General features: G+C 41.8%; 1 protein-coding gene across 1 annotated transcript; it reads right to left on the bottom strand.

The window, feature by feature from the left end:
• Positions 1-5276: 5276 nt before the first annotated feature.
• LOC127337980 (uncharacterized) lies at positions 5277-10807 on the bottom strand. Its single transcript, XM_051364285.1, has 8 exons — positions 10792-10807; positions 10456-10692; positions 10114-10194; positions 8805-9854; positions 8629-8714; positions 8479-8577; positions 8303-8387; positions 5277-7972 (listed from the first exon to the last, which is right to left on the bottom strand). The coding sequence occupies exons 1-8, from the start codon at positions 10805-10807 to the stop codon at positions 5277-5279; spliced, it is 4350 nt and encodes a 1449-aa protein (XP_051220245.1).
• Positions 10808-14395: the final 3588 nt, after the last annotated feature.

Here is a 14395-nt window from a genome sequence, read left to right as displayed (position 1 = left end):
ACATTGGTGTCCGACGACACAACTTTGGGGGACAAGAAAGCAAATTTGGGGTTAGACCAAGCAACTTTGGTGCACGGCAGAGCAACTTTCGTGCCCGACAGTGCAATTCTGGTGCACACCTTTGTAGCCGACATATCATGGGTACGACCCGACAACTTTCATAGAAAACCCTTGGTGCCTCACGACGCAATTTTGTTGTCCTACAGAGCAACTTTGGAACCCAACAAAGCAACTTTGGTGCCCGACAGAGAAACTTTGGTGCCCGTTATAGCAAATTTGGTTCCCGCTGATGCATGACAGCGCAATTGTAGTGTGCGATGGGGCAACTTTTGTTGGTTCCTGCGGTGACACTAGGCAAACGATGCATCGAAGTTGAGTAGTTCTATTGCGATTTTGCCTACCGACGAAATAATGTTGTGTACCTACCGATGCATCGATGTTGTTTATTATTGCACCAAAGTTGCCAAGTGCTGAGTTACCTAACGATGCATCGAAGTTTCCTAGTTCTATTCCGATTTTTCCTACAGTTGCTGATGTGGAACATAACAGGGGACCACTACGGCATCGTTGAAACCTGGGCTCTGTATGTGGACTTTGTTGGTGGCAAGGGCTAGGTTGTCATGCTCGTCGATGCCTCTATAGCCTACCGGTGCCTACCGATGCGCACCGAAGTTTCCTACCGATGATCCGAAGTTGCCTACCGCTACACTGAATTTGCCTAATATTGATGCGAATTTTCCTACCACTGCAATGAAGTTGCCTACCACTTCATCGAAGCTGGAGCAAAGTTGCCTTCTATTGAACCAAAGTTGCGTACTGTTGAACCGAGGTTGCCTACCACTGCACTAATGTTGCCTAAAGAGCAACTCTAGAACCGACAAAGCGGACCAAAAGCGCAACTTTGATGCCCTAAAGAGCAACTCTAGAACCGACAAAGCAACTTTGCTGCCAGGAATAAAAAAATTGGTTTACAACAGAGCAACTTTTGGAGCACCTTTGGTGCTTGACGGCGCAACTTTGATGCTCTAAAGAGCAACTTTAGAACCCGACAAAGCAACTTTGCTGCTAGGAGGAACAATTTTGGTACCTGACGGTGCAATTTTGGTTTACAATAGAGCAACTTTGGAGCACCTTTGTTGCCTAGCGGTGCAAGTTTGGTGCCCTAAAGAGCAACTTTGGCCCGTCGGAGCAACTTTTTGCTGCTCCTCGGCGCAGTTCTAGTGCCCAAAAGAGCAACTGTAATGTCGAATGGTGCAATTCTAGTGTCTAACATCGCAACTTCGGTGCTTGATGGTGCAATTTATGGTGCCCGTCAGAATAACTTTAGTGTCTGATGGCGCAACTTGATGCCCTCTAGATCAATTATGGTGTCTATCAGAACAACTTTTATGTCTGATGGCGCAATTTTAGGGAGCGACAAAGCAACTATCAAGCCAGATAAAACATCTTTAGTACTAGTGCCCGTCGAGAAGTTGCCCACCTCACTTGTCAAGTTGCCTGCGACCGTTTTTAACCTTTGTTTTTTCGTTGCACAATAAAGTTGCCTCCTTGCACACAAAAATTGCTTTGCCATGCACTAAAGTTGTTTTGTCGTGTATTAAAGTTGCTCTTTAAAAAGTTTCGTCGGAACATATGCAAATGAGATCTATATTTGAAGATCTCGTCACGAGGGTTCCAAAAGTTAAAACGGATCGTAATTCCGATGAACGGTTCAAAAGTTATAGCATTTTGAGAAAACAATCGCAAAGAATAACATGTGAGATGGATTGACTTTTTCTGAGACGTAACGCTCGGCTGTGCGTTGAATTTTTTTTCCTTTCCTATTTGGTGGAACCCGTACGTGAGGGGACAGAAAATTTATTGAAAAGAAAGGTCTGCTGCATACACCCATCGAGCGCGTGGGCGCTCCCTAGACCAACCCTTCTAACAAATGGCCTTTTTAAATTATGATCCCTCCTTTTTTAAATTATGATCCCTCCTTTTTTTGTCATTTGAGGGCTTCACGTAATGTGTGTGTGCGCGCGTGTGTCTCATTCAAATTTTCTTGGTGTGATTGTACTTAAATATCGCAGGCACCTTCAGGTTGAAGTCAGAATAGCCAAATGTAATTATTTTGTCCATTTGTACGATTCTATTGTAGAGGCGTGTAACCTTCGTACAGAATTGGAGGAAGGGGAAAAGTGGTGTTGCACAGGGTTGTCTTACCAACAGGATAAAAATGAAAGAGGAAGAAAACAGAAGAAAATTTACCCCCTCGACATGCACAGGTGGCGTTCTTCCTTCTTCTTGGATTTCTGGTATTATGTGTTTATGTCAGTATCATTCCTATTTTTTTCTTCATGATTATGAGTTTCCATTGTCATGTTAGGTTCGCTTCTTTTTTGTATATGTATCGTAATTTTTTATATCCATAGTCCTAATTTTCTTTCTGCTATGTTGTGTTGTTTACCAGACTAGTAATTGTGCACGTGCAATGCACGTGTAATCTTAGGTGATAAATATCATCACGTGTAATGCTTTATTGGAAGGAAATCCATCAAAGTACCAGATGCAGTCCATTCTCAGAACAACTACCAGACAACAAAATTCAGTCTTATACATGCAAACCTGAAGGCAAGATTAACCCGTGCTATGTGAAGTTATGAACATGAAGCAGGCGTAAGTTTCAACAAACTGAGTACATGTGTCCATAGATGCAAAATTTCAGAAAGTTTCGTACAATAGGCAAATGAGTAGGTTGTATGATAAATATAAGAAAAATTCAGTATAGCCACCTCGTACGTGTAATATATGAGATATATCAACAATTCAGGGAAGTATAATATCATTAAAAAATTGCAACTTCAAAGTAACAAAATCATCAAACCACGGAAAATAAACATTGTTTCATGCACACATGATACTTGAAGCCTGTATTAAACAGGTCATCCCTAAACGAAGGGAGAGCATTGTACTTTTTATTTATTATTATTTTGAACTCTCGAGCTAATCTAGCTCATCCATCATAGTCGATCTTTTTACGCCCTGGGTCATGTAACCAAATAGATCCTTCACAGAGGAACGATTAGATCCACCATTATTAAGCTTTGATGTCTTGGATGGAGGTTCTTCAGTGACATCGATCTGACCCTCATATATGTCCCTTCTGTATAAGACCAATTTTTTCACGTGCTCCCGGATTGATGTCTCAGCACGGACGTGTTGCCTAACACCTAAAACACAACAAAAGAAATATTTAGACACTATAGAAAACATATTAGTAAATACTTGGTGTGTTTGTAATCCTTGGCTTCGAGAATATTAAACTGAGAGCATTTTGCGCATGGCTCAAATGTGACAGTGGTGGCACTGGTGTTATCAAGAGACTCTGAAAAAATAATCAATAAAGTCAACATATCTGGATTTAATATTTAAATTTGAGTACATAAGTAATTAGCTTACTTGATTGATGAACAACCTCCATGTTGGAGGCCACAACAACTGCATTGTTCTGTTCTGCAGATAACAGCTGATCGCCGAGTAGATAAGCAGACTCACCATGCAGATTTTTTGAACGTGCTTTTTTAGCAAACACATGCAGATTTTTTGTGGTTGTATCACAAAAAAACATTATGGTCACTTTTAACAAAGCGTCAATAATTAGAATCGCTTTCTTCACAGGCTAGGGTACCGTCAAAAATTGGCAGGACGGATGTCATTCTACCATCAAGTTCCTTACCTCGAAGTGTACACATCAAGAATCCGGTTCAGCAAAATGCTCATGCTTTGCTACAGATCTGAAACCAAATTACGTGCTCAAAAAACTGAAAATCGGAAAGTCTATTATATTCACCCAAATTACGATGTCACAGTCGTGACATGTTAATATATTTAGTTTGCTACCCAAACTAAGAAACTAACATGCAATAAGTTGTGATCTTAACAAGAAGAGTGAATGCATTTTCTACTCAGTTCGGTGCAAAATTAGATAAATTAGCTTAAGAAAAATGACGCTCCACATAAGCCCTCTTCATTTTACAAATTCAGGATTCAACTATGCCAGATGGGAACTTAAATTTTTGCGAAAAAAAAGGAGGGATCATAATTTAAAAAGGCCCAAAGATTCCCTTGCACTGAGTGAATACAATGAACCCTAGGCTTACATCAAGAACAGATATTTGATTGTATTACTCATCATGATTTTTTAACTGTACTTGTAATTCTGTACTGGAAAAAAATCCAACAATAGCTCACACTTTGTTCAGAAGAACACAATATATAGTGCTAACATGAGTTGCTCAAATATCCACCCGCCAGTCTCAATGGTGATCTTTCCAAAAGAAATCAAGAACAAACAAGATACTACTGCATCCCACCCCGTTGTTTTGATTGTTGTTGTTCTCCCAGTTCCTTCTGACCTTCCCTACAATTTCATTAAGATCAGCTACAGGATGAAAATATCAGGAGTCCAGATTACTGAAATGAATGAAGACTTGATACATCTAACTGGTAGCCTTCTATCTGTTTCACCTCTTCTTCTATTTTGACAAATCGTACAGGCCAAATCCCAAGCACCGCACTAAGAACTGTAGCACTTCAGTTTAACGTTTGCCTACAAAAAAAAGTGGTTGTTAACTGGCTTGCCCAAGTGTTACTGCATGATGCTACTACCCTGTGATAATTCAGAGTATCATGACCTCCATGCATCCACATAATGAGCAAAAATGTCGCCAAGTGATGCATTCAGAAAAATGTGGAAGAAACTGAGTTTTTCGATTTAATAATGGAGCACATTCAATGTCACATACTGATCCGATGCTAGGAAGTTCGAGCAACAAATTTAGATGAAAATGTCAAGTGTAGACGTTTCTTTTTCGAAAGAGGCAAGACCTGTGCAATTCATAGAGAAGAACAGAATTGGCCATAAATACTATAGGTTCTCTATTATGTTCAGAGATAACTTATTTCAAGAAACAAAAAATTCCTTCCAGAGAGCTTACATACACCATATTATTTCTATGACTCTGGTCTGAATTATAAGATCACATATATATGATATGCATATATGTACGGAGATGCACACATCTTTATTTTTCCGTGCTGAAAATTATTCAGAGAACAACTACAACTTGCATAGACCAAGTTATAGAAATGAGAATATGATAAATGAGCGATATCAAAATGCTTATATCAGAATATGATAAATGAGCGATATCAAAATGATATGTTCAATAGATGCAGTAGGAACATTGAATACTAATAATAATTGACCGGACCGAAGGAAGAACAAACCTGTTTCATCCCTCCAAGACATCCCTGTACACAATGTTCTTCGTGCTTTTTCCGGTGGGATCTATGTCATTATTTGGCTTGGCCAAAATCCGAGTGGTATGCCTTGACACACCCCTCGACAGTGCAACATAAAGCTGGCCATGCGAGAATACAGGCTCAGGGAGGTAAATACCAACAGTTGGAATGGTTTGCCCCTGGGCTTTGTTGATGGTCATAGCAAAACTCAACCGTATGGGGAACTGTTTCCTCTTGAATTTGAACAGAAGTGAAATATCATCCGAAGGCGACAAAGGGATCCTCGGTATAAACACTCTATCTCCAGCATGTTGTCCACCAACAATCTCTGCATCAATTGCATTATCTTGAAATGCTCTAATCATCAATCTTTTTCCATTGCACAACCCGTTGTGAGGATCAAGATTTCGGAGAAGAATGACAGGACAATTGACTTTGAGTTTCAGAAGATGCGGGGGCAGGCCATTTGGAGTTATGGAGTTTAGATAGTCAATTGGGTAGTTATTGCGTGCATCATCCTCGACATAGTCAAAGCTATAATATACCTTTTCATTTCCAGGAAACCTTTCAATCATCTTTGTATTTAGATTGTCCACATGTTCATTCTTGGTTGATAGAATGGCACGTGAGCTCATGTAGGATCCAGATGCGGTGTTTTCATGAAGCGATGGGAAGACATCTTCAATAAGCTTGTTCACTGGTTCTTCTGTAGAAGTGTAAGGTATAACAATGTCATCCGGAAGACGCACATAATCGCCACCGATCGTCTCTTCTGTTCCATTCCCAATTCTCAAGAGGTAACTGGAGAACCACGGGTCAGTTTGTGCCCTCATATTACGCGTGAGGCGTATCTTTCTAATCTTCTCCCATAAATGAGATCTCCGTAGCGTGGCGTCAGTGATCTGCGCTCTTGTCCCACGCGTCACCACTGGAAGGACCTGCCTAAAATCTCCTCCAAACACCACAACCTTCCCACCAAAAGGCAAAGCACATCCCATGATGTCTTGTAGGGACCTATCAAGTGTCTCAACTGTTTGACGCTTTGTCATGGCTACTTCGTCCCAAATTATCAAAGATGCCTTGCGGAGCAGATCTGCAGTACCACTTTGCTTGGTGAAATTGCACATGCTGCTATCTGTGAGTTTAATTGGAATTTTGAACCTTGAGTGGGCGGTGCGTCCACCAGGCATGATGGATGCCGCTATACCAGATGTCGCTGTTGCAATAGCTATTTGTCCTAGTGAACGAACCTTAGCAAGAAGTGCTTTGTACAAATAGGTCTTTCCCGTGCCACCTGGACCATCAACAAAGAATACCTGGCTCCTTTTGTCGACGATGTGAGAGAGTATTTCATCAAAACCAGCGCGTTGCTCAGTGTTAAGAGATGTAAACAAATTTATATCTTTTTTGTCCGGAATGATCGACATCTCCTCTTGAACCTCTCTCGAGTAACCACTTGAACACCCATCATCTACCGGATCCAAATCTGGGAGGCCATAACTGCCAATATCCTTCCCCATCGAATGCACCAGATCCCTAATGTCTCTAAGGACCATCTGCTCTACTGCGGCCTTGTTGGGATGGTTCCGAAGGTAGTCCTCAGACATTGATTCGAGGTGCTTCTCCCACAATGATCGGATGTTTGTAGCCTCACAAAACACCAGAATAGTTGCAAATAGCCTTCTTAGAGCACGTGGCATTTGGAAAGTAGCAGACTCAGTCAAGCAGTCATCAAGTGACTTGTCGGTCTCTATCAGACCTCTTTTCTCACACGCTTCTCTGAAAGACGCGCACAACTTGCCATACACAGTCTTCAAATTTTCATATGATGTTGCACCTCGAACATGATTCATAAGTATTCTTAGGAAGTACCTTTCACCTTCAGCAGGATTTGCATACACAATTCTCCCAATCTGCCCCCGGCCCTTTAGTTTTCTTATCTGCCATATCTTCTTACCCTTAATCCAACGATAAAATTCTGGGAACTCTTTGTACAAGAAGTTCCTCGCATAAGGGTCCACCTTGTTCATCTTGAAATATTGAGTGAGCATGGTGTTGGAAGAAGAATCCCGACTGATAACATCCTCTAGATTATCACCCTCCTTGAATGTGACAGACTGCATATTTTCCAAATGAAGTTGAAGTTGGAGAACAGAGGGAGAGACACCGTACATTGGAAAAGCGCAAATCCTGTGGATAGACTCCGGTGGCCCCACGAATCTAGCATCTCTATACTGTTTAATCTCATTGATTACTCCACCATCTGTATCTGCTGCTGGATCAACTGAGAATGAAGCACGATCATGTCCTTTATAGATGTATTTGAATAAATATTTCACTGCCTTGATGCTAGAGCAAGCTTCAACATTGATGTGACAATTATACAGCATAAGGAGACCAGGGTTGTATGGGACAACCCACCTATTATCCAGCTCAGCTCCTCTGACCTTCACACGGCGACCATCATGCCTCCTCCTATAGATAGGATATGAGTCCTTTCCTTGCTCCGTAGCATCACAGAACTGCCGAGGATAGCGAAATCGACATTCACCATCTATCATGCAAGGACAATTTTTCTTGAGAGCACCACATGGTCCGTGGAGCATATGCTTCACCACCAAAGCATGCAATAGAGGGTACCTGTCCTTCTCAGGAATTTCTGCAGATATCACCTTGTCGTACCCGTCTGGATTTGTTAGCTTGCTATCCGATCACATGATCAAAAGCATGTGCTCATGTGGCAGCCCCCTCTTCTGAAACTCAGTAACATGGACATATGCAACAACCTCACCAAAGTACTGTTTCTTGATTAAGAGATCTTTCATACTTCGCAACTTCGCCCTGTATATTCTTGCCACAAGGTCTGGACGGTCTTGTGGCGTCTGCCCGGGTTCAAGTCTGGATGTAATCTCCTCCCAGTGTGGGTTGCAAGTCATCGTGATGAAGTAATCCGGCTTCCCAAACCGCTGTACTATCGCCATCGCATCAAGGAATCTTCGTTGCATGTCTCGATCACCTCCCGGAAAAGTCCGTGGTAGCACGATTCTCTTTCCAACCTCAGAACCACGTGTCTCGCCAGCATCAATAACGTCAACAACACCCTTAAGAAACAAATCAATCAAAACATCATGCTCAGTATATTCATGTGTGATATAACCTAGAAATCATAATTATTGGAGAACGTTGTGGTACCTGGTATAGTTCTGCACGAATGCGCTTTTGATTTTTAGGCTTGGAGAAGAAATCAAGTCTCATTGTCTCCATCTTGATGTACATGTCAACAGCCCATTGCTGGAATTGGCGTGCACCGAACAATATAATATTAAAGAGTCCTTTTCTGACTTGTAGCTTGAAGCAGTAATACTCCCTGGCGCTGACAAATTTTCGTTTACCTCCAGTGTCATCATCATCCTGATCCTCTTCATCATCTGCAAGATGGATCAATAAATGATTAATCGTTGATCTCCACTAACAATGAATAAAATATGAAACACGTTTGTCAGCACGGGGATAATTACCTGTTACCTCATCTGTGTTTTCTTCTACCTCATCTGTGTTTTCTTCTACCTCATCCGTGTTTTCTTCCAGCTGTACATTTGAACTCTGATGTAGACCTTGCAAGTGTTCATGCTCGTTGTCATTCTGGTTCTCACCATGAGCGACCTTAGGTGTGTCATCCTGGTTCTTTGATTTTGCAACTTTAGGTGGTTTCTCATATGGCATCCAACGATTCCATCCCGTCTCCCCTCTCGGGAAGAATAATGGATACGCCAAAGGATCATAGCAACCATAGTAAGCTCTAATAAATATAGGACGGTCCCCTTTTCCATACACCACAACTTGCCTATCAAAGGTATTTTGTGGGTCACTCCCCTCAACCCACATCGCGGCCACCTGGGAAGCTGTGGGTGCATTGTACCTTCGTTGGTCCAGCCTTATATCTGTATTAAGTGATATCCTATATTCGTCCAGGTTCGGAACAGATCCAATGCTCTTAAAGGTTTGCACATACGGGTTATCCTCCAGTATCTTCAAAATCGCCCTTACGATATTGATATCAAGATCTGGAGACCGCTTAACTCTATGTTCCAAGGTTTCATCCGTGTCATAGAAGTAGAGCTGGAGATGTCTAGGTCCTTGACCGCCAGGCACCAGATCGTCCATCTTATAATACAATGCCCCTTGTGCACGAAATGTATACACCCCAGTTTTTGACGCAGTGCTGACCGTCTTATCCAGGGTGACTCCAAGGCTAGTGAAGGAGAAGTGGCTATTGAAATATCTTATGTGCTTTCTGAAATATTTTGCATCCTCATCAACCTGACTTGTAAACAACCGTCGTAACTCCTGAGGAACTTCAGGGGTGGCTATCTTCACCTTCCCTTTTCTGCAACAGAAAGCAGGACCCTCATATTGGATCCTCATTGCTCCACAATGTTCGCAGTCTTTTACTGGCTTCAAAGCATGATGCTTCCTTGGTAGATTGTGGTACACGTAGTCATAAGGATCATCAATCTGGTTAGTTGTGGAAACACCATTTGTCACTCGGTAGGAATCAAACACATCGCCTGCCAAGACAAAATAAGTAGGAATAAAGTAGGCGCCAAAAGACATATTGGACTGCAATAATGGTATTCAGTGATTTGTATTAGTTACCTGTACCACTAAAAATCCTGCACTCATCATCATCATCATCATCATCATCATGCATTGTTGTTTTCTCTTTTAATGTGTCCAAGTTATCTAAGAGCAAGTTGTGTTGAATTGTCTCAATAATGCTTGATACACCTCACATTTGTACATAGACAACGTGATTATTTAATTTACCTTCCAATGTAGCACCTTGTTCAAATGGCTCTAAAATGCCTGCAGGATCGGACTCATCATCGTTGTTTGTGTCAACTCGGTCTGCATCAAATTGCATAAATATTAGTTAAATATCAGATCTGTGAACTGCAATTATTTGACACAATTAGAATTACATGCTATTAATACACTATATGCATGTGGCCAGCAGTACCTGTTAGGTTAGTTTTACATGGTTGTGCTTGCATGTCACGTGTGCAATGTGAGGTGATCAAGGGGGAAGAATTTTCCCGGACTAATTTCTTATACTCCCTTTTTTTGCTCAAGCATATTTCCTTCTCACCATCTGTCATTGATGAGTACCGATCCCTTTCACGTTGTCGTTTCTGATCAGAAGAATCACGCTGTCGTTTCTTGCTGCAATATTCACTTTTTCAGCGAAGCTCTTTTGTCCATGTCCTCTTGCAGATGTGGATCCATTTTGCAGATCTTGTCCAGATTTCACATGAGAGATGAAAGTCAAATTACTGTGTAGCCAATCACTATGATCTCCGTCAAGCATTCTTGAGTCGCTGCATTGCGTGGCAGTATCCCTGCTACCTGAAGTAGAAAATAGGATGATACAGATGAAATGAAGCTCGCATGAAACAGTTACGCTATGTATATTTTGCAAAATTTTCTGAATAGAGGTTTATGTACCATTTGCAAGTGTCATAGTTACGGGGCTCAATGGGGTAATTTGCATCGGAGATACTTCTGCATGATTAAGAGCAGTCCGAGTTGCAGCATTCTTTCGATGGCGAGCTAACCGCTGCCTCTGTATATAGTCAGCTTTTTTCTCGTCAGACAATTTAGCGTACCAACTTTTAGCACTTTGATTTTTTTGACCTCGATGTGTGTTTGATAGGCCAGTACCCGAGTCACAGCCATCATATTGCAAGGTAGATGTTGACGATTGATCAAGAGAAGCATTACTGCAGCCCAGAACAGCTTGAAAACATGTGAACATCAAACATTGTTAGAAGATTTTGAAGATTACGTTCAAAAATGCAAAAAATGGCATGACAGATTATATTACCACGTATATGGTTTGGTGAACCGTCTGCATAGAATTGTGATGGTTCCGGTTCCGAGCATTGAGATGCATAGGTATGTTGAACAAGTGGAGCCATGTCTACAAAATTCATTGTAGATGATAATTCAGTATTTGCATTCAAAAAATATGCCACATATATGCGTGAGTAAAGAACATATGACCTTGTGTTTTGTATTGCAGCTGGCTGACTCCGGATTGTGGAGGATCTGGTGTATGACATACTGTGTTCTCGTTTATGTTTGCATCCGTTGAAGGAACTTGTTTTTTAAGTTCTCGTGCTTGGCGCCGGCGTTTTGCAATTTCATCTTTATTTTTTGCATAATACTCTCGGTTTCTCTGCCTTTTGGCCTCTTTAGGATCTGCAGTCATGACACAATTTACTATATGTCGAAATAATAATAAGAGAGTTGAAAGCATCAGTCATTGTTAATCACCTTGATTCTGGCCGTTGGTGATATCTTGAAAAGGGGTGCGCTTTGACGCTGACATGTGTAGTGTTGGCTTACACTTTTCGTAAATGTAATTGATATTATAGAATACCTCTTCCCTGTAAAGTTAGAAGACCATAAAATATTATACATGTTATAACTGAGCAATATTGGTTGCAATGTTTCGGTGGAAATAATTGCTGAATATGATGCTGGACAGAGAATCACTAAATTTGTTCTGAGATAAGGAAACAAGTAATGTCGACAGATAACACCGTTCAAGAAAACTTCATTTTCTTGTGAAACAATTATGGTAATTTTCATTTTAGCTGAAAAGTTGTAGGGAGGGAACCGATAGTAGAAAACTAAAAGCTATATCACGATGTTTAATTGCTCTAACCAGGGATATTTATAAAATTAGCACAAAATTAGCAATTCTTAAAAATGTAACTATAAGCATAAAGCACTGCAAAAAAAATTGAGACTGGCAATTTTGGAGTGGCTATCAACATCAAGTTACATAGTAGGAACCTAGAACTATGATATGTTACAAGATTGTCCAAATATGCCTCATTATTATATTTTGCAAAACTTATTTTAACACAATATAAATCCAATCCCTATTTTACATATGGTCCTGATCCAAAATCTCATGCATAAACCAGGGAATCCAAGTTAATTCGCACTTGATTAACCACATTAGTAATAAGGAAAAAAAAGATAACTAAAAGATCCTTGATGTATGTATCAGAGTGGTCGGTTACAGGCATGTGTAGAAAGACTTACAAAACAGATAATAAAAGTAATGATTTCTCATGCCGGAGCAGATATATGCCTGACATCATGAGGGAAAGTAGATATACGTCAGGCATCATGACTACAATTTTCCAAATTTATTTCTATTGAAAGTAAATGTGATCAGAAAACATGACTCTAATGGACCAGTTAATAACCATGCCCCATAAGATATGCATATATTAATTTATAATGCACAAATAGACATTGCATGAAGATTTCTCAATCCAGGAACATGGAAAGCCAATGATTTTCAGTTATACAATGTAAAAAATCATGATTTCTCTAAAGTTCTATAAATTCCTATATTACTCCCATACACAATATAATGTAAATCGTCTAGCATAGTTCATGAACAGGTTTCCTATCCCCTTAAACATTTTATCCTGGAGCTCCACAATGAACCACCTTGAGCAATAAAGTAGCCTCAGGCCAATGATTTTCACTTTTTCAGTTATACAATGCAAGCTTTTCATACATATAATTTATTTGTTTGAAATCTATGGACAACCTGAGTTGCTAAAACTTTATATTACAGTGTACCACTAAAATGATATATGCATAGTATATACCGCACATACATGAAGAAGTGAATGGATGTATATATCCAACCAAACAAAAGAAACTAACAATGTATTTCTGTCCATGTGCTCTGTACGTAACGAAAGCCAGAACAAAATTTCTTCGTTAGTCCCTGATGTTGCAGCTACGTGAAGAAGAGAATGGATGTCAGTGAACGAAGGGGAAATATTGCATCAGACCTTGATTTTGCAGTGTCCAATTAGTCTGCAGGTCTGCAGCGTTGGTTCTGGCCGGCCAGCAAGACGGCAGTGCAGGGGATGTGATGTCGGACGGCGATGTAGAGAAGCCGGGCGGGCTCGCGCACGGCGGCGGCAGACGTGCGGCTGCGTCCGCCGCGCTTGTGAGGGACGACGCGGGCGACGGGCGGCGGGCGGCGGGCAGCGTGCGTGCGACGGGCGGCGGGCGGCGGGCGGCGTGCGTGCGACGGGCGGCGGGCGGCGGGCGGCGTGCGTGCGACGGCGGCGGGCGGCGGGCGGCGTGCGTGCGGCGACGGGCAGCGAAGCGGCGGCGCGGCGTGCGGTCGACGGGCGGCGGCGACGGGCGACGGGCGGCGTGCGTGCGACGGGCGGCGTGAAGCGGCGGGCGACGGGCGGCGGGCGACGGGCGGCGTGCGGCGTGGTTGCGACGGGCGGCGGGCAACGGGCGATGGGATTAGGGCCGGGTGATTAGCGTTCCGGAGTTGTCAGCCTGGGCAGTTTTAGAGATAATTGTCAGCCTGGGCTGTTTTAGCGCTAATTATGGTGGAGATTTGGAGCGTTAGATGGCCATCTGATGGCCGTGTTCCGTCGGTTCTGCCCCCTCTGTGCTTTTTTATATTGGTATAGATATAGATATAGATGTTACGGCAATCAAGGTCATTTTGCCAATTCAGTCTAGCTGGTAATGTAATCCTAATTTCTTTTGCGTGATTATATGTGTTCAGAACTGCAGATATTGTTCATCAGAAATAATTTTCAGTTGTTAAAGGATACTCCGCTTTCTCCCTCCTATGCAATTAACCACCGCATGGCTTCTGCACATGGTATATCACCTTTTTTCACAGGTTATGAGCAAGCCGTCTTAGCCTTTAGGTAGAACTAGCTGAATGCCCGTGCGTTGCTACGGAGTGATAACACAAATATAATTCTATCTCCATACTATGAATAAAAAATATTAGTTATATCTTACAAAATGGAACATTTAACATAGTTGGCATTGTTTGCTCACCACAGTACTCTCTAATGCTAACGAATCTGGAGTACAATGTCTGCGCAAAGAGACGTCCAGACATAAGTATACTTGTACCTCAATGTTGATAGCGAAGAGATGACATGTGCGACAATGATATACTCCACTCCGCTCTTGTCACGACCAACACGACCAGAAGCTACATGCCATCCCACCTGCCATCGTCTGCCCTGTT

This window comes from Lolium perenne, chromosome 3 (genome assembly GCF_019359855.2).
Source record: "Lolium perenne isolate Kyuss_39 chromosome 3, Kyuss_2.0, whole genome shotgun sequence".
In the NCBI taxonomy this organism is placed as follows: Eukaryota; Viridiplantae; Streptophyta; class Magnoliopsida; order Poales; family Poaceae; genus Lolium; species Lolium perenne.
This window is presented reverse-complemented; position numbering and strand designations above follow the sequence as displayed.

What these genes read in the sequence shown, in the direction of transcription:
- LOC127337980 (XM_051364285.1), bottom strand. An exon ending in CGACAACGTGAAAGGGATCG is followed by an intron (nt 10,195 to 10,455) that starts GTACTCATCAAT and finishes AATTTGATGCAG; the next exon opens with ACCGAGTTGACACAAACAAC. An exon ending in TTCGTGCAGAACTATACCAG is followed by an intron (nt 8,388 to 8,478) that starts GTACCACAACGT and finishes TTGTTTCTTAAG; the next exon opens with GGTGTTGTTGACGTTATTGA.